At 40.8% G+C, this 18719-nt stretch overlaps 4 protein-coding genes across 6 annotated transcripts in view; 2 read left to right on the forward strand and 2 right to left on the reverse strand.

Annotated features, from left to right (window-relative positions):
* LOC113137648 (disks large-associated protein 2-like) overlaps positions 1-5112 on the reverse strand; it is a 73229-nt gene extending 68117 nt beyond the window's left edge. Inside the window, exons 1-2 of the mRNA XM_026319464.1 lie at positions 5095-5112; positions 4432-4486 (exon numbers count right to left, since the gene is read on the reverse strand). Coding sequence (XP_026175249.1) covers positions 4432-4486; positions 5095-5112 — 73 coding nt within the window. The remainder of the gene's footprint in view (positions 1-4431; positions 4487-5094) is intronic.
* Positions 5113-12347: 7235 nt separating this feature from the next.
* Positions 12348-13814, forward strand: LOC113137015 (cytospin-A-like). The gene is made up of 6 exons (XM_026318288.1): positions 12348-12410; positions 12500-12536; positions 12807-12903; positions 13089-13205; positions 13446-13505; positions 13704-13814. The coding sequence occupies exons 1-6, from the start codon at positions 12362-12364 to the stop codon at positions 13791-13793; spliced, it is 450 nt and encodes a 149-aa protein (XP_026174073.1). The 5' UTR covers positions 12348-12361; the 3' UTR covers positions 13794-13814.
* A 163-nt stretch (positions 13815-13977) lies between these two features.
* On the reverse strand, positions 13978-16983 carry grcc10 (gene rich cluster, C10 gene). Of its 2 annotated transcripts, XM_026318289.2 has the most exons (4): positions 16892-16954; positions 16688-16738; positions 16261-16437; positions 13978-15364 (listed from the first exon to the last, which is right to left on the reverse strand). In XM_026318289.2, exons 2-4 carry the CDS (start codon positions 16734-16736, stop codon positions 15225-15227), a joined length of 366 nt encoding a protein of 121 aa, XP_026174074.1. In that variant the 5' UTR covers positions 16737-16738; positions 16892-16954; the 3' UTR covers positions 13978-15224. The 2 variants fall into 2 exon arrangements, with proteins under 2 accessions (XP_026174074.1, XP_026174075.1); XM_026318290.2 differs by lacking the exon at positions 16688-16738 and having other exon boundaries at positions 16892-16983.
* A 14-nt stretch (positions 16984-16997) lies between these two features.
* Positions 16998-18675, forward strand: saysd1 (SAYSVFN motif domain containing 1). Of its 2 annotated transcripts, none has more exons than XM_026318295.1 (2): positions 16998-17227; positions 18146-18675. In XM_026318295.1, exons 1-2 carry the CDS (start codon positions 17078-17080, stop codon positions 18467-18469), a joined length of 474 nt encoding a protein of 157 aa, XP_026174080.1. In that variant the 5' UTR covers positions 16998-17077; the 3' UTR covers positions 18470-18675. The 2 variants fall into 2 exon arrangements, with proteins under 2 accessions (XP_026174080.1, XP_026174079.1); XM_026318294.2 differs by lacking the exon at positions 16998-17227 and adding an exon at positions 17315-17887.
* Positions 18676-18719: the final 44 nt, after the last annotated feature.

The following is an 18719-nucleotide window of genomic DNA, read 5'->3' on the forward strand; positions in this document are numbered from 1 at the left end:
GAGAGGGAGAAGAGGTGCTTCTCCTCCAAAACTGAAGAAAGATGTATTTGTCATACCTGAGAGAGATTTATCTCTGGGCACTTTTTTCAATTCCTATCCATTGCGAAGAATACCAATTACCTAATCCGTGTGGCAACTTCTCATCTACCTGTTAAATTAATACGCACACACACGGCTGCTACAGTTCCACAGATCGTATCTTGAGATTAAACAAAATAAGCATACATTAGATTAGATTTTTCTGGATGATTCTGAGTCTTCTTACCTTGCAGCGAGTCTATATTCCGGAGACATTGGAGCACATATGCAGAGCGTCTTCACACGGTGACTGGGAAGTGGCGGACAGTCATGCAGAGGTGTTTCACATCTAAGAATGGAGGGGGAAAGCAGGATTTCTCCTCTGTTTTTCTGTTCCTTTCTTGTTATTTTTTTCAAAGCCCTCAGAGGAATGGAACACTGAGAGATGAGGAAGAGGAGGAGGAGGAAGAGGAGGTGGAGGAGGAGAAGGAAAAGGAGGAGGAGGAGGAGGTGGAGGAGGAGGAGAGGGAAGGCTGAGGAGGGAGCAGTCTGCCAGGCTGGGCTGCTGTGGATCACCTGGAGCACTGTTGGGCTCCGCATTTACTCCTCCACTGCAGCAGTGCAAGGCAGCGGCGCGAGCTGCATGTTGCTCCCACAGATCACCGCAAAACAAGGACACGGAGTCTCCATCTGCTGGATTCAGGATTCTGCAGCTCTGTAGCTCCACGTCCTCATATCCCCATCAGCATGCACACTCATGCTGTGCCTCTTCCCCTCTGGGTTACTGTCTGCATTTCTCTGTCTTTATGCCTTTGCCTCACACTCCTTTTCCTTCTCAGGGGGTTTATAATGAGTCACAAATGTGTTGCCATGTTCTTTTGCTCTCAGTATTCCTGCTCTGTGTCCTCATGTTGACTGGTGCATGTGGTCATACGTCTGGTGCTTTTGGTAATAAAACGTCAAGCTCCATAAAGCCTCAGCCAACCTCAGGCTCTTCCTGCGACGACATCACTCCTCAAATCAACAGGGAGGGAGTTGTTTCCTGGTCTTGTTGGGACCCTAATGACGTCACTAAGATCAGACACGTTTCTCAGGCCATGTGCAGGTGTTTAAATGACATACTCCATAGAGAAAGTTAAACAAAGCAGCACGTACATCCACTTCTGATAAAGATCCAAGCAAATTACAGCACAAAACTTTGTCATACTTTCTGTCTCAAGACAATCTTCTCTCCAAACTAGAACTGCAAATTCCACCAGCCAGCAGAACACGTGGGACTGCCCTCACATTCCCCTCACGTCCTCTCTCCTTCACCAGCATCTTCTCTGTTCTACAGTGCAGCAGAGCTTCTAAAATTGAGACTATCTGAGACAGGGAGTAAATCCAGATTTGGAAAGGATCATATTGATTTAAGGCCTAATGTAACATGCAACCTATTGGTATTCTGACGGAGTAGAGATACAAGTGATGGATGAGTGCTCCTTCTCTTCATGAAAAAGCCATATTAGCAGTAACTAATATAAACAGATAGTAAGGACATGGACACACTAAGCCGACTCACAAAGACCAAATCCAGATGCCTCGATGCATGGAAAAAGTCATTTGATGGGTCATTTTCTTCTCCTGTTTTCTACATTTCTTCTGTGCAGGTAAATGTTTAGATACAGACAAAGGTTTTCAACCCACAAAACTCTCTTGCCAAACGTTAAACAGTTATGGTGGATCTGTAATACTTTGAATTCTTGAGTTGTGGGAGTCATTAAATATGCTGCCAATGCTACAATTAAAGAATATGAGGGCCAAGAGTGTCTTAAGGTACATGCCACTGTTTTCCTGAAAAATAGTGGTACTTAGAGTTAATGTCCCATATGTTGTCTATAGTGTCTCAGACCAATAGACAACTGTACATCCTAAATGTCATTCCAGTAATTAATTTATGTGTGCAGACTGTCAGCAAATCAAAGTGAACGGAAACTACTGATCAGGTGACTGATTATAGTATATGTTGTTAGATGTTCTATTATTATTTTGTCAACCCCAATACAATACACAATAATCTAGATTAGCTAAACTTCTAGAAAAAAACCTAGCTTCAACAAAATGGAGAAATAGCAGTCAGAAATGTGAACAAGTCATTCTTGTTAAATGCAGGTGGAATATTGAATGCAGCCTCCTCACAATACAGCATACATATTCATTTTAAGAGATTAATCAAAGCAATTAAAATGGGAAGATATTTCATTGTATAGTGGGAAAGACTATACTTTTTTACCTAATAACAATCACTGATATTAATAGTGTAGGAACAGCACAAATTATGATTGTCTAAATATAACTAGAAAATGCTTTCTTACTCAAAGCCTTTTTGAATTTCCAGCAAACAGCACAGAATACAGTCTTTATCCTAACAAATTTACTCTTGCAGTGCTGCTTACACAAACTTGTGCAGCATAAGTAACCGTGCTAAGAAAATATTTGGGTTTTTTTTTTTTCACGAGAAAACAAAACACAGTCTGTACTGGATTGTGAAATGGACAGTTTATGAAATAGACCAGTAGGCTATGTTATCAAATAGTCCCACCTAGTGGTGCAACACTGAGCTGGAAATATCAAAGATTTGCACAACTGTGCTATAAGCCTGTTCTAGATGAAAAAGCATAAAAATAACAGAAAATTTAAATGTTCATCATACTCATTTTAAAAGCTTAAGCTTTTGCACAAAGAAGTCATAAACAGCATCACTACTTCTGGTGCTGCTTGCTTTATATGCCTTAAAATGATCCAGTCCAAGTAGTCATTAACATTCTGCCTCAACCTTGAGAAAATGATGAGTAAGGAATGATCAAGAGCAAGTTCTGCAGCTTGCTGATAAAGAAAAAAGAAACTTTTAACAATTCTTTAGGTTATGCACATCAAACAAGATGTTCCCATATCCACCGTCACTTAATCTGATGCTTTTGTGCTGAGAAAGCCTGTAAAATCACAATAGGGCCATACGCATGATTAACTCAGATAATCTATGATGTGTGGTCAGGCTAAAACTCCACTGTCAGCTCATTTTTAATGCTTGAAAGACATTTTTGGAATGCAGTTAATTACACATAGGATCCATGATGTCAAACCTGTGATTCTTCCATATTTATCTATTCTACATTGGTGAATTATATAAAGCAACAGCCATATTCTACTGTTATGTCATGGAGCTCATTAGAACACCTGCTTCTGTTCTGTGATATTTATAAAGTAAATTAGAAATCCACAAAACTGAAATTTAAGATTGCATCTTTATGACTTCATCTTGGCCTTTGGCTTCAAGCGTCAAGCGTCACTGTGATCGTGTTTGAAGTTTTTCCTGATGTGAGCCAGAATTTGATAATCTTAGATGCCCAAAAATGCCAAGAGAAAGGCAGTGGGACCCCTGTGGTGCATTTTCTCTGACCTCTGCTGAGAGACAACAGTGTGCAGAGTTTAACTAATTAACAATAATCTTTCAAATTTATGCTCATATTCTCACATCACAAAAGGAAACGCCTTCACCACACAATCTGAGCTTGATTTGCTGTCTTTATCTAGCTCTTTTGTTAAGCTCCTTGGCATAGGCTCCCCCTCTCATTCATTGGGCAGATGGTAGAGCCACTTTTGACATCTGCAACAGATCGCATGTAACATCAGTTTACAGAGTACACAGAAATGAATCAGTCTTTGGCACTGAAAGAGGACATTGCTGTTGACGTTGCTCTGTGGTTTAAAGCTGCACAAAATGAACTCATAAGAAACTCCAGTCAGTTAAGCACAAATTTGTATTTGGTCATTTATGTATGATGTGATATCATTATATACTGTACATTATATACTCATTATCAATACTGAATAGTATTGGTGGATTATGCTAAAGTGACATTTGTATTTAGAAGTCATTTCTTGTGTGCTAAAATACAGTTAAGCATTTTTTCATAATGTGCAACAGGTGGACAGAAAGTGTGGGAAAATTTTGTGCTAGCAAAATGTGCAAATAACTGCAAATTGGTGTGTTTGTTTTGGACATCAAGTTAGTAAAAAGCTGTCACAATAATGAAAGAGCATGTCAGCCCCGGCTGCAGTGTAATCTGTTGATGTTTTTGGACATAGTTAGATCTGTGGCACATAGGAATAACATTAGGTCAAGTTTTGACTGCACAGGCAAAGCTTAGTATGGTCAACCATCACAAAAATATATGATCAGTACTCATTGTTTATGGTCTCTGACATAGTCAACATGATCTGAGTCTGTTTGTTATGAAACCTTGTTTTTGGAGAAGAAGCTGCCACCCTTTAGTTCCCTGCTACTATAAAGCCATTTTAAAACAAGAGGAAAAAAGAGCTGCCTGTTAGCAGCAGACCAAGTTTGACTGAGTCACCCCTCCCACATCTTACCTGAGTCCTTCTCAAAGAAAAGACAGCAGTGAGTCTGTAGTAGCCATGGTAACACCTGTGACAGATGAAAAGATGGATGACAGATATAGTACAATACAGCTGAGTCACTCCAGACACACACACACACAAACACACACACACTCACTGGCTGAGTGGAGGGGAGCAGCACAATGGGAACATGTGGGTATTTACAGCAAAGAGCAGAAACTGGAGGGAAGAAGCTGAGGGCCCCCTCCATTCACAATGGCTTTCACCAAGGAGAAATACCCCCCGCCCACCCCCATCACACACACAAACACGCGCACACATCCAACCTGCCTCCAAACCCCCGAAAGCATGTACTCTAATTCTCAGAACAGTGCACCCACACGCCATGCATCATTCAGCGCTATTGATTGATGGGTGCAAGAAACACCGCGACAAGTGAGAAATCATTCGGCGAGTGACTCATACATGCGCTGCAGAACTTCACGCACTTTCTGAAATGTACACTTCTAAGTGTGCCTCTCCAGGTGCGATGCACTGGCTTCAGCTGGTCAAAATTCAGAGCTCCATCAGACGTCATGAAGGTGCATCTGAGCTCATATCCAATAACAACAGTAACAGACAGCGCTGCAGGCTCGGTTCATGCACCAGCACGACCCCAGGCATCTTCCTTCTTACCTTTTTCAGCGCTGACATTTTCCTCCTCAAACAAGGTCACTTCTTCGATGGTAAACAGGCGACAATTCAGTGACAGGCGATCACGTCCCCTGGCATCCGTGAAAATGTCCATTGCCTTGTCCGTTAGAAACATCTGCAGCAGAGCGGCCGTAGTTTCCCATGATGAAGGCGGCGTGGATGTGTTTTCTTGTCCAACGCAAGACCTGATTCAGCGGCGGGCTTCATTCTCTGGAGATGACTTACAATGCACTGATGATGTTTTGGTCACTGATGGCAGCTCCTCTTAAAAAGGCAGCCCATGTCAGACGCCATTTTTACAAAGTCTGCACCTACAGTAGCTTCCACTGATCGAACCCAACAGAAATAATGCAACTTCTAAACACGAACTTAAACAGAAACAGTGTAATAAAGTTAAAGGGCTGGTTTCTGGATTACACTCAGCTTTGAAAATAATAATAACACTAACTGCTTTATTTAGTGCGTAAAATTCATTTGAAAAATGTAATAAGTATAAAGCCCATAATTTGTGTACCCCAGAGCGTCGTAGGTCTATATAAGCTATACTTGAATACAGCAAAAACATTTCACTGTCAGTTTCCTTATTGTCCACTTTTAATAATAGTAAAAACTTTATTTTGTTAGCTTTTTCATGAACAAAGTTACAAATGGCTGTAGAGCAAACCTAGTAGCCTGATAAATATACATAAATACATACCCCATCATAGAAAAAAAACGGGGTTTTAAAGAATGTACGATTTAAAATTGGATTTTGAAAAGATTTTAGCACATTTAATGATAATTTATTGCAGTCTTTCTTGCTTTTTTATTGTTTGGAAGCGCCTTAAGCCTTGGAGACTTTTTATGGTAATAAAATGTGTGGGATTAGTGCGAAGAACCAGTGAGACTGCTAAGAAACTTGCTGTGAGGTGTATAGGTCACAGAGAAGTTATGGTTATGGTTGCATTAAATAGCCAAGAGCTTAAAACTGCCTGCATCTCTTAACCTTTAAGCCACACTGCAGACACAAATAGATTTTACACAGTGCAATTCAGTCAGCACATAAAACCATCACAAAAAACGGCCTGTTGGCAACAATAAAGCAAACACACATGTAGAGTTTACTATAAGTCAGGTTTTGCAAGGAGATTCTGAAAGATAAAAGAAATAAAATTGAAAGTCATACAGCTCCGTTAAAAGACACAAAATGGCCATAAAGAGGTGCAGAATAACCCAAAGAGACTCAATGTGACTACAAAGAGACTTCAAATAACACAGTTTCAGGACTTTTCCACCAGGGCCCATTTTGCTTTAATCGGCCCATGTTCACAGTACGTACTTACAATAAAGTGAGGATTATGCATTAAACGAACTGCTTTATATCAGTTTGGACAGAAATTTAGATTAAAAAAATGTTCATTGTGCTTTACTAAAAAAAATAAAATTAAATCCACGTTGTAATTGTACTGTCACTTATTAATGTGGCCACACGAGGGCGCCAGATCGTATTTACTGAACTCTGTCCATGGTGCTGAAATCATCCTCACATAATCTGCAGTCTGATTATGTATGAACACGCTCTCCTTTGTGTTGTAATATTTAAACAGACAGTGGCTCTATGCATGGTGCTGAAACAGTTTAATCCCGTCTGTCACCATGGGACTGTCTTTTTATTTTCCTGTTATTCTGAACACCCAGCCGCAAAGATCAGCTGCTGAAGGGCCCATATAAAATGCTTCATTGACAGTCTTAGTGCAGCAGTCTCCTGTATCTGTATTCAATTTACATTTGAATACAAATTTTATGAGTCAGAATATATTATCTATTATTACTATATCTATTACTTTTAATGTATGTGCTGGGGAGCATGTGCTTTAATCATTTCTCTATTTATAGCCACAGTTTTTGTTTATTAGTGTTCTTCCATCATTTTTCTTGATTTTTCCAAACACCTTTTAAACTCCTGCGAGTATAATGTTGTCGTCAACTTCTAATGATGTGAATTGGAAAATACTCTCTGATGTGCCTGGTGGACCAAAAGGAAACAGAGGAAAAATCTGGATGAGGACATTTGGATTGCCTCTTAAAATCCATTGATTACATGTGCCCTGTTTATTTGAATACATTTTACACAGTGACATTATCTGTGTAGACAATGTGGGGCTGTGTGGGACTGTTTTTATATGTTATGGTCGACTGCTTTACAGCCAGTGGTGGAAATGAGCACAGTTACATGTGCTCAGGTATTTTGGCATCAACAACAGCCTCCTTTGTCTCTATTGGGTGATTTTATTGGTTTGATTACAAGAAACTGTAATTGCATGTTTAGTTTCATCACTGGATTTAGAGTTTCCATATAAGATGACATTTTCATCATACTTGAACAATTAGAAAAAACAATCTGACTGCGAGGTTAGTAAACAGGTGACAGGTGATGCTCTACTGTTGGTGAAACTCCAGTTGCAGGCTTTGTGAAAAGTATCAGTATTGAATAAAATGATGCAGTACCTGTTAAGGCTCCCCTGGTTGTTTGAGCTGTTTTAGTTTTATGGCGAGCTTTGACAGGTGCTACCTTCAGACCGCCATAAGCTCCGCCCTGTCACCTGCTGCCAACACACCTGCTGAACAGAGCTGTCCTCGACTGGAACCGCTTCTCTGTTATACTCAACAGACGACTCGTTTTAGCATTTTAAATGGTCACTTGCATGAAAGTCTTCTCACGTTGCTGTAAATCATGTCTTTAAAAACACTCATGGTGTTAATCCAAGGTGCAGCTGCTGCGCAACCACCTAGTTTGTGCCCTCTTCGTTTTTTGTCGCATTGGATTTAAAGGCGAAGCAGAGTTGGATGTTTAGTGGGAACATGCTTTGCTGAATATGAGTTATCAAGAAAAAAATGATCAGTCAGTAACTCGAACCGTGTCCTAGGGTGATTTTTAAGAGACGGGACGACAAAGGAACCTGGCAGTCAGATCGAGACCCCCGAAGGACAAACCCACCGGACAGCGTCCAGCTGGCAGGCTGCGCAGGTAAGGTTAAATGAAGTGCAGGGTGACGGTGGGAGTATTGTGTGTGCAGGGTTATTGGTCATATCAAAAGATGTGTCACAGTCAGAATAGTTCCGCAAATTAAAATCTGTCTCGATGACGATGGTTGTTTTCTGTAAAAACGTGACTCCAAACTTCATTCACCAAACGGGCAGTTTAAAGTTACCTGACTGTTTGTAAACACAAATGTTTAATGCTGCAAATTTCCAAGACATTTATTAAGTTAACAGGAAATGTTCTTTATTACGGCATGCAATTCAGTAAGCTGCTCGTTGATTTAGTTTATATTGTAGGGTTAATTCACCTGGTAACCCAATCCTACCTTACTATTTAAGTCAGCTGTGTGATTCGCTGGTAAGACATGGCATTATTTTGAAATTTACTGCATCACCGGGAGTCGGATTTGTATGGAGGTAGGACTAATGTCGTACTATGCTTATTCATTGTGCTTAATATATGTTTTTTATTAATAGGCATAGCGCCCTTATATCGGGCGATTATTTCTTGGAGTTTGGTAGAGTTTCAAATGGCCAAATGCACACGTGCTTAGAAAGCCCAGAGCAGTGCAAAGGAGTCTGTGTATATGATGTTAGAAAGCATGTTATCATTTTAGCACACTGGTTCTTTTCTTCCTATGGGAAAAGTCATGTCATGTAAAGTTCAGCAGTGAGTCACACTCATGAAATGTTTATATTTATCCCACCTGTCCAGACAGCCGTGGGCTTCACAAATCAGAGGACACATTGAAGGACACTGGAATATACCCACCACTGGCCACTGCTGGATCATGGGTAACCATACTGGCAAAAACAGCAATGGGCCTACAGGTATTCCAACAGCACAAGTGCACAATCAATTGCTTTGTTTTGAGTTAAAAGATGGGATTTTTAAGACTCCTTTCAGAGTGTAGATGATGACGAATATTATTGTTTAAGGTTGCTGCGCTACCTGTTCACTTTTCTCACACAATTTTGAATCAAGATCTTTTTGTGGTCTTTCTCCTGTAAGACTGACTATTTTTAGATGCCTGTGTTTCTGGTTCCAAGGTAGGACGCAATTAAAAATACACATTATGAGCTGAAATCTGTCTGTACTAATCTACAAATAAGATACCTTGATGTATCAGAACTCTGCAGTGAAATTCAAAGTTTATCTCAGAGGATTCAGTGAAACTTGGATTCAGTGACATCAGCTTCTCTCATGTTTTCAGTATCTCAGTTCAAAGCGTCAGAGACCAGTTGTCGTTTGGCCCAGCTAATGTGGGAAATTGCCTTTTAAAACATTACCAGTCTTCTGTCTCTCAGCTGTTTAAAATAATGCTCTGGGTTTCATCTCTTGGCTGTCAGTATGCAAGAAGTAGGCTCAGGCTGGATGATGAGAATAGCTCCCCTGCCGTAGCTGAGCAGACTACATCATGCTGCTGCTGGGGAAACAATGAGGCTGCAGAATCCTGCAGCACAACACAAGGACAAGGAGGGGAAGCATGAACAGTTAAAGCAGGTGAAAAAGAATCCCTGCAGCCTACTGAAATCTTCATTATAACCAGAGCACAGAATAAAATAATATCAGCATTATACAAAAATCCCATCAGTTTTCAGAAGCAAGGACAAACTGCTAATAATGTAGGGACATTGCTCTTAAATTACTGATAGAATATTTGCAGCGTACTGACATTAATGATGATATATGTCATCTTCATGTGGAAGTAGTGAGAGCAGCTGTTTGATAACATCAGACTAGAATCAGCTCTCTTCCTGGATCCTGCCACGTGGGGGAACTGTGTGTGTGTGTGTGTGTGTGTGTGTTTGCCAGCGAAGGCATTGGCAGGAGAGGCTTTCTGCTGCATCAGTCAGTTCAGGACAGTAAAATAGGGAGGGAACACAGAGAGCTTACAGCTACATCGAGGAGAAGAGGGGAGCTTTGAAATTAGCACATTTTAACTTAGATGGTTTCAAAGCTCTGGAAACTTGTCTTATTTTTCTCTCTTTGGCTTCTCTTACAATTTATTTCCCCCTCTCAGCTTCTCCTTTAGATTTCTTCCACACGCCTCCTACCACGCCTTTGGGGGCAGATCTGACTGCCATGGCCTTATCCTCTGCAGCTTCTTCTAATAAGGCACAGACACCATCACCGCCCAGCAGCACCACCCCCTCCACCACCTCTCCAATCGCAGATTATACACAGAAACTGTCTGCTACCTCAGAATGGGCTGTGATAAGTGTAGACAGCGTCACTTCCACAGAGACGAACGTGAGTGATGCAGCAGCGAGATACGGGAAGGCAGTGGTCAGTCTGGGCAGCCCGGCATCTCAGCCTTCATTCACAACACCTTCAGAGCAGACCTGGCAGGGGAGAGATAGCGGACTGGAGCCGCAGGCTGCAGCAGAGAGAGCTGGAGAGGAGATGACCCTGGCTTTACTTGGTCTCATGGAGGACTACAGGGCTTCACTTGGCCTGTCCCCCAACATTGATGTTACCTCAGGGCCAGTAGGTAGGCCTGTTTTGTTTCATTGAAGGAGCTTTCCCTTAGTGCAGCATGTCTTTGTGACTCCATGTTTCATTTGGTAATGTGGGTTTTTTTTTGTGTACAAAAATTCATTTGGCTTCAAGCCCACTGAGTAGTAACAATAGTAAGTTTACTGAGCTGCTCGTGTGAAATTAGTGAAGTGTCCCTGTAAGCACTAAAAAACCTTTGTTGTAATTTAAAATATTTACCTTTCTCCTTTGCTGTAGGGTCCGGTCTGTTCTGACAGCAAACATCTTGGCTTTTCAAACATGTAACTAAAAATACTAATAATGGCCACATTTGATTTTAATTATGGTATTGTAAGGGATAAAGAAATACAGCCATCATCAATCTCATTTATCCTGCCATTTTGTTAAACATTTTGCAAAGTGTTGTATGTTTTTCTTCTGAACATTAGAAAAGTATTATATATGCTGATAACTCAGCCTCCTGTGCTGTTTTTGTTTGTCAGATCTGCTCAGACACTTGATGGTAGAGAGAGATGAACTGGCTGAGGAGGTGGACACACTGAAGGAGACACTGAGGGTGAGATGTAACTGCACATCACATAGCATCCTTTGCCCTAAAGATCCCAAAAAGTCATGGACAATTGTTTGCTACATAATAGAAGCTCTTTCTTGGTTTTGTTTGTCTGTGGCCTTGGGATATCACTTTGAAAACACTGGAAAACACACGCATATATATGTATATATTTATTTTTTTAAGGAAACAAATCAAATTCTAGTGATTCTTTTTTGTTTCATTTCTGTCTTGCCCCAAATACAGACAGAAAGGCTGGAGTGGCATCAGTTCCAGTGTGACCTGCAGGTCGCGGTGTCTGTGGCTGACAGGCTGCGGGCCGAGTCAGAGGAAGCTCTAGGTTTGCTCCAGGAGAGCCACAGGGCTGTGGAGGAGCGGCTGTCCCAAGCCCTCAACAGGCAGCAAGTGACAGAAAAAGAGCTAGAGAGTCTGAGAGCTGAGCACAGTGACATCTGCCGCAGACTGACTGAATTCACCCTGCAGCAACAGGAACAACAGCAGCAGCAGCAGCAAGTTGAGCCGGATACACTGGAGAACACCAGCAGAGTGAAAGACAGGGAAGCTTGTGATACACAGCCAGAGGGGCAGGGGGAGGAAATACAGGATGTTTTCCGAGAAACTGAAGAGAGTGAAAGCAAAAATGTGGAAAAGGAAAACGAAACAGGGGAAACTCAAAACACAGGTCATGGTCCTGAGAATGAAATTGGCTCAGGCCTCATGCATTTGACTGGGAAGAGGGTGGCAGAGGGATACATTTGTAGTTTAGCTTCTCTGGGGAAGAAGAAAGAGGGGCGTGGGCAAAGAGATCCAAGGAAGATAGTGATGCTGTCTGAAAGATCCTGGTGAGTCTAGAGTGAACTTGGTTGCCCCCTATCTTACAACAAACTATTATCAAATATGCACCGTTTTGTCTTTTTAGGAGTCTCTCTCGTCTCCCACTCCCAACTGACACGTCCAGTCAAAGTGGGACATTAATAGACACAAGCACAACGTTGCCACTATGCAAGGTCTGATATTAACTACATTAATTTGAACATGTTTCTTACAATATCAGGATTATATATAATCATTTATTGATTCCTAAATGACTTTGAAGGTACTGATCTGTTGTACAATTCTGTAGAAAGTGGCCATTTTGCCATTTCTTCCAGAAAGAAGAGCCAACAAAAGGGAGAAAGATGGACCGTATTTTACAACGGCAGGACAGCTGGTCCAGCTTTTATACAGGTGAATCTAAACCTACTAGATCATCACTTAGGGTTGTATTTTGACAGTGGGCACAGTTGTATGACTGTGACTGCATTTGTATCTCACAGTTAAACAGGATGAGGACCAAAGCACAGAGTCAATAAAGTAAGTAACTTTTAGGCCCTTTATTTGTTGATACTGATATTTCAACACACACAAACTCCGTAAATAAGAGACACAAGCTGATTAAATGTTGAGCATGAATGAGTGAGTGTAGCATTTTCAATTCAACCATGAAGTCACAATCAAACCTGGCAAAGAAAACTCTTTAGTTTTTAACTGTTTAAAAATTGTAATACCAATCAAGTAATTTCTAAACCGTTTGTAGTAAATCATTGTAAATGTAATGGTGGGAATGTTTTCTTGCATTTTCAGACCTCAGGATGGTTTCAGTGCTCTGCTGAGGCGTCATGGTGGCTCCAGAAGGAACTCCCTGCTACGCTGGTGCCAGAGTCGTACACAGGGTTATAAGGTTAGAGAGGAGAATTTTAATGTGAAATATTTTTTGACAGTATGTAAATGACAAAGTGAATTCATTGTAGGCAAACAACATTAAAACTCAGCCAAAGTTCCTACAGTATTTTAGTTCCAGCTAAACACTGAAGAACTATTGGTAAGTTATAACCAACAAAACTTTATTTTAATGTTTTGTGTCAGAACATTGAGATCACCAATTTCAGCAGCAGCTGGGAAGATGGTTTGGCATTTTGTGCTGTTTATCACACCTATTTACCAACTTACATCCCCTATGGCAACCTCAACCCAGCTGACAAGGTAAAACTAGAACTATATGGACATGTAATACTCTGGTTATGTAATAGCCACAATGAAATTTAAGTTAATTTAAAGAGTCAATGAAGATGTAAAACACATGCAAGCAAGCCACAAACTGGTACATATATTGATAAAAGTAGACACATGTGCAGTCAAACCTGCAGATTAAGAATCCGTTGATGAAACTGTAAAATGTACCTCGGCTGATGTAAGAGCTGCTGCTGATCTGTCTTTCTACAGAAGGAAAATCTGGCCCTTGCTTTCCAGACAGGAGAGAATGTGGGAATCTCAGCCACACTGGTGAGACATTTTGAACTGTATACTTCTGTTTGGTGCTGTTCATAAAATGTATTTATGACAAAAACCTATGTGACGTTAACAGTATCATTTCAGATTTCTGATTGGTTTATACTGCGTATTCTTAGATAGAGGTAAAGCTGTGATCAGCCTAACTCTTACAGCTGATAGTGTCATGTCTTTATGTTCCCTGTGTGACAGACAGTGGAGGACATGCTGAAGGCAGACGGGCCGGACTGGCAGAGGGTACTGGCTTATGTTGAAAGCATCTTCCGTCACTTTGAGATGTGATATCGCCTACTATTGTTATGTTCTCCTGCCTGGTTCTTTTCTATTCTTGTGACTGGAGCTGCAGAACTGGAACACTTTTCATAATGAACCTTCCAGCCAGGATTTAAAATGGCTAAATGCTAGATCCCAAAGCTCGGGAGTATGCAGATGTCACTCATTAAGGTAAGGTTAGTGACAGGACCAAGTTAAACATCAAGAGATGGTGAAAGTAAAGACAGGCTCACATTAAGGTTAGTGGAAGCACAGATCTAGGGAAAACAGCCTTCACTTCCTTCAGAGTCTACTCCTGTGCTCTAGGATCTAATACAATGTGAAATGTGTCAGCAGTGTTGGGAGATTCTGATTTTATGTCTTCTTTACACAGAAGTGGATCTTGTCTTGATACCCAAATGCAAGAAACAAAATTTTGGCCTTTGATCACTTTTATTTTTCTCTATACAATATCGTGACACTGGATCCAGATAGCTACTTGGTGAATATTCACAAGATGCAGATATTAGCAAAGCAAAATATATACCTGCTTAATAATTATCTCCATGTTTGTTTCTGGGTGCTGGGTGCACTGGTTTTGCACAATTTGCCTTTTTTTTTGTTTTTTTCTTTTTTTTAATGAGCACTTTAGGATTAGTGGAAACTTAATTGTGTTGTATGTTTAAGCGACTGTTTGAAAATCTAGGCACAAGTTATTAGTCAATATAAAACTGATTTTTATCATGAATCTCTGAACATTATACATTGTCATGTCTATATGCACCGAAAACTAAAGTTGTGGAAGGAGGCAGACATGACACCCAATTTTGTATGCTGGAAAAGTGACATTTTCAGCCTAAAAATTATAGACTCTATGGAAAGATGCCTGTGCAAGTGTGTATTCATACAGACACATACATACATACATACATACATATGTGTGTGTGTGTGTGTGTGTGTGTGTATATATATATGCACATATATGTACTTATGTGTATGCACTTCCATGTTTTGTTTTTTTAAATGATGAACATATAAAGATGTTGTTGCCAACGCATTATTGCAATAATAAAATTATGTATAATATAAGTCATTTTCCCCATTAGTACCACACAGGTTCCCTTTTTATTTTAATATATAACAAAAAAAAAAACATTTGATACATTTGACAGTATATAAAATGGTATAAAAGATGGCAAAACAGGAAATGTTTAACGTTCTGTGTGTAGCATGTAACAAATAAATATTGAAAACATTTAAAAAATAATTTAACAGGTTTTTCCAGAATGTTTAAAATGAAACTATAATGTAGATAAGGTATGAATAAAAAATGTATTAGTGTACTGAGTTTAAAACTGTAACTTTTCCATCATTTCTAAAGAAAGGTAGACATGAACTTCAAGTTACAGTTTGCTCACATAATTCCAAAACATTTAATGAAAGTAACCTTGCAGTTGAATTCTATGAAGCTGGAATGGCGCCTCCTATAGGTGGTGTTGAGAGAGGTGGCAGGAGGAGAGACTTCAGTTTGGCTGACATGGCTGCAATTTCAGGGTCCTGTGTTTCATACATCTTCACCAGTCTGGCAAATTTAAGGACACCTGAAAATGAAAGTGCACTGTAGCCATCACAGTACTTTTAAGGCAGGGGTCACCAATCCTGGTCCTCGAGGCCTGCTGTCCTATTTGTTTTCCAGATATCCCTGTCCTACATGCTGCTGATTACCTGGATCAGGTGTGTTCAGCCAATCAGAAACTGGAAGAGCAGAGATAGTTGGAAAACCAGCAGGACAGTGGGCCTTGAGAACCAGGATTGGTGACCCCTGTTTTAAGGTATATTACAACAGCAAAATCCTAGTTCGTTTAACAGGTTATAAACATTCTATCAATGTACTGTCCAGTACTAGTAAACTGTAAAGTGTAAGCCACATTGAATTGTGGTCTAAGCAGTTTGGGGGGTGCACATTTTCTATAGTGGACAACTGTATTTAGGCTGTGGCTCAGGAGCAGGTCAACCATGAAACAGAGGGTTGGTGATTTGATCCTTGGCTTCCCTGGTCCACAGGTCAAAGTGTCCTTGGGTAAGACACTGAACCCCAAGTTGCCCCCGGTGGCTGATCCACCAGTGTATGAATATGTGAGCAAATGGAGGAATGGACAAATTGAGAGTGTAAAGCGCTTGGGTGTAGAAAAGTGCTATACAAGTATAAGACCATTATTGTCTGATCTGATTAATTTTCTGTTAATCTACTAATCATATCAGGTCTAGAGGATTAACTACTGATTCAAGGCCATGAGGTAACGCCACACTGAGAAGTGCTTTACCTCAGAGAGGGGAAATAAGGTCCTAAACTCAGAATATATGCTGCTATCTGTCATTGGTCATTGCTGTGTGGATTGGTTTAGGGATAAGTAATGAAAACAGTCGGCATATTATTATCATGTAAATGAATGAGTGCCAAGATTATTTCTCTTATGTCCAGTAAGCAGTGTCTCACCTTCTCCTTCATTATTGAACCCATAGGCTTTGATCACCTCTTGTTGAATCTGGGTGGCCACTGGGAGCACAAGCTGCAGCATCTTGCCCATGTCATTGCAGGCACTCTCCCGAGCCTCCTCCATCCGAGCAGCGTTTTCTGGTACTGAGAAGGCCTGGATCACCTCACTCAAAACCACTGTGAAGAATGGAGGATATCAGAAGCCGCTCTGCCTTACCACAATGGATATATTAATATAAGAACTAAAAGATAAGGCTGTTTTAATGATACAAACACGTCGTTGCTAGTTAAACTCCATCGAGACCAACCTTAATGAAATGCTGCAAGTATTTGTTCAGCATTTCCTCTGAAACAGCGAGGGCCACTTCACAAATAGCAAATGAGCTAGAAAACAGATCATGAGTAACTTAAAAGCAGCTTTTCTCACCTCTGGTCTGTTCAACAGTGAGGGTGGGCTGCTGTGGAGCTGAGGCCATGTCTGCAGAGAACAGACAGAAAATAAACTAAACAGCGTTACCGTAACTGGCTTAAGATAAGGGACACGATTACAAACCGCGACAACAACCAAAACACGTCCATGCACGAACTGATGAACCGCAGTAAATTAAAGTGTAGAGGTTTACAGACTTACCACTGACAAAACAACCCAACGTTAGCTGCTAGCAGACTCTGCTGGACGAAGACACCTTTTACGGCACTTTTGCGACATGACGTGGTTCTTTCAGATAGATGGTGACGTACAAGGTAAACAAACGTCTTGCTAAGCTGGTAGCACGGTGACAATTATAGCATATTTAATTTTAATGATTTAGCATCGATGGAGAAGAAACTTGCGGAGTTCAGAGCTCGACGACAGGGTGAACATGTCGTTAAAGGGGATCAGGGTCCGGGTACACAGCCCAGAGCGACTCATACGACATCGGAGCCTGAAGAGACCAGAGCCTTCAATCAGATCTCCCAAAGCGAGGTGAAATTTCACCGTGTTTATCACCAGCTGCTGATTTGTTTGTTTAATCAAGTTAAAACTTCATCGTGGTAGGTTTATATATAAGGCTCCAGCTAGACCTGAAATCGATTTGAGTCATTTCTCAAGAATGACTGGAGAAAATTTCTCTGGTTTCAGCTTCTTAAACGTGAATATTTTCTGGCTACTTTAGTTTTCTGTGTTAGTGCACTCGATGGTTTGGATGTTTAGCACACAAAAGAAGACGTGAAGATCTGGCCTGGGGTTTGGGGGAATTGGCAAACACGTGTTGGACTGAACATACCTGATCCAGGTAGTCAACAGTGGGTAGGGCAGGCATAGTTGGAAAACAAGCAGCAGTGGCCCTCAAGGTGATGAGATGAGATGAGTGCTTGTGTACTCTGCTCTACATGTTTACTAAAGAACTAACCCAACAGATGACTTATGAGCAAACAGTCTCTGTCTATGGGAAGGAAACCTCCCTTTATTAGAAGACACTTCCAGCAGACCAGGCTCAATTTTGGTGGCGCTCTGCCTCGAACAACTTGGGGTGAGTGGGTAGAGAAAAGAACAGCAACAATGGAAAAAAAAAACAACGAAACACTGCAGGTTGGTGGGGCCATCAGCAATATACAGCTCCAGGACCAGGGATACCTGCAGCAGGTACACAGAGAAAGAGAGAAAACACAACACTGTTCCTACTCATCACCATGGATAGGATTTTAGCCAAAATACGAATGAATCCATCTACAGATTCACTCACTGCTCTGCAGTGTCACAGCACCTGCTGTAATCATTGTACCGGTACATAATAAAGATCATCTGTGCCAAGAAAATAGGAATGAGACAGTATCTCCATTAATAACTGAATAATTCTAATAATATTTTAACTTTTTAAAGCTCCTCTTGTTTCTGCTGCAGGACCGTAGTGACTGGCTGCTGGACAGTGCTGTGGGCAGGTGGTTGGCTTCAAGACAGTTTGTCATCTCAAACGTTACTTTGCTCAAAGTGCTGCTATGGTTGGTGCTGCTTGGTCTCTTTGTTGAACTGGAGTTTGGCCTGCCTTTCTTTGTCATCTCCCTCTTCTACTGGCTTTACGAAGGACTCCGTAGTCCAGCTCCCCGGGAGCCTGGAGAACTGAGCGCTTATTCTGTCTTCAATCCAAATTGTCAGCCTCTGCTAGGGACACTTACTGCAGAGCAGCTGGAAGGAGAAATGGGTTACAAGCCTCTGGCTAGCAGATGATATGCTATTTACTGATTTATATCAGATAATCAATGTTCTTTTTGCTTTTCAGGATGATTATGTTTTTTCAAGAATTTACAGTGATATAAACTTTAAACATTGACATATTTCTGTATGCCTATATAAGAAGTGGAATTGAGGCTGGGCTCCTTACAGTTTGTTTTCTATTTCTATTATAATTTGTATGAGAACACACTGTGTAAAGTAAAAAATATAAAAAAAATGCATTTTGTATGTGGCAATCTTGTAT

This window comes from Mastacembelus armatus, chromosome 24 (genome assembly GCF_900324485.2).
Source record: "Mastacembelus armatus chromosome 24, fMasArm1.2, whole genome shotgun sequence".
NCBI classification, from domain to species: Eukaryota; Metazoa; Chordata; class Actinopteri; order Synbranchiformes; family Mastacembelidae; genus Mastacembelus; species Mastacembelus armatus.

Excerpts from the sequence above, each read along its gene's own strand:
- LOC113137015 (XM_026318288.1), top strand. The coding sequence starts at position 12,362 with ATGGACCGTATTTTACAACGGCAGGACAGCTGGTCCAGCTTTTATACA. Across the intron at positions 12,537-12,806 it reads CAAAGCACAGAGTCAATAAA|ACCTCAGGATGGTTTCAGTG; the intron begins GTAAGTAACTTT and ends TTGCATTTTCAG. Across the intron at positions 12,904-13,088 it reads GTCGTACACAGGGTTATAAG|AACATTGAGATCACCAATTT; the intron begins GTTAGAGAGGAG and ends GTTTTGTGTCAG.
- saysd1 (XM_026318294.2), top strand. The coding sequence starts at position 17,669 with ATGAGCAAACAGTCTCTGTCTATGGGAAGGAAACCTCCCTTTATTAGA. Across the intron at positions 17,888-18,145 it reads ACCAGGGATACCTGCAGCAG|GACCGTAGTGACTGGCTGCT; the intron begins GTACACAGAGAA and ends TTTCTGCTGCAG.
- grcc10 (XM_026318289.2), bottom strand. The coding sequence starts at position 16,736 with ATGGCCTCAGCTCCACAGCAGCCCACCCTCACTGTTGAACAGACCAGA. Across the intron at positions 16,438-16,687 it reads CACTGTTGAACAGACCAGAG|TGGTTTTGAGTGAGGTGATC; the intron begins GTGAGAAAAGCT and ends CATTCTTCACAG. Across the intron at positions 15,365-16,260 it reads GTTCAATAATGAAGGAGAAG|GTGTCCTTAAATTTGCCAGA; the intron begins GTGAGACACTGC and ends TTTCATTTTCAG.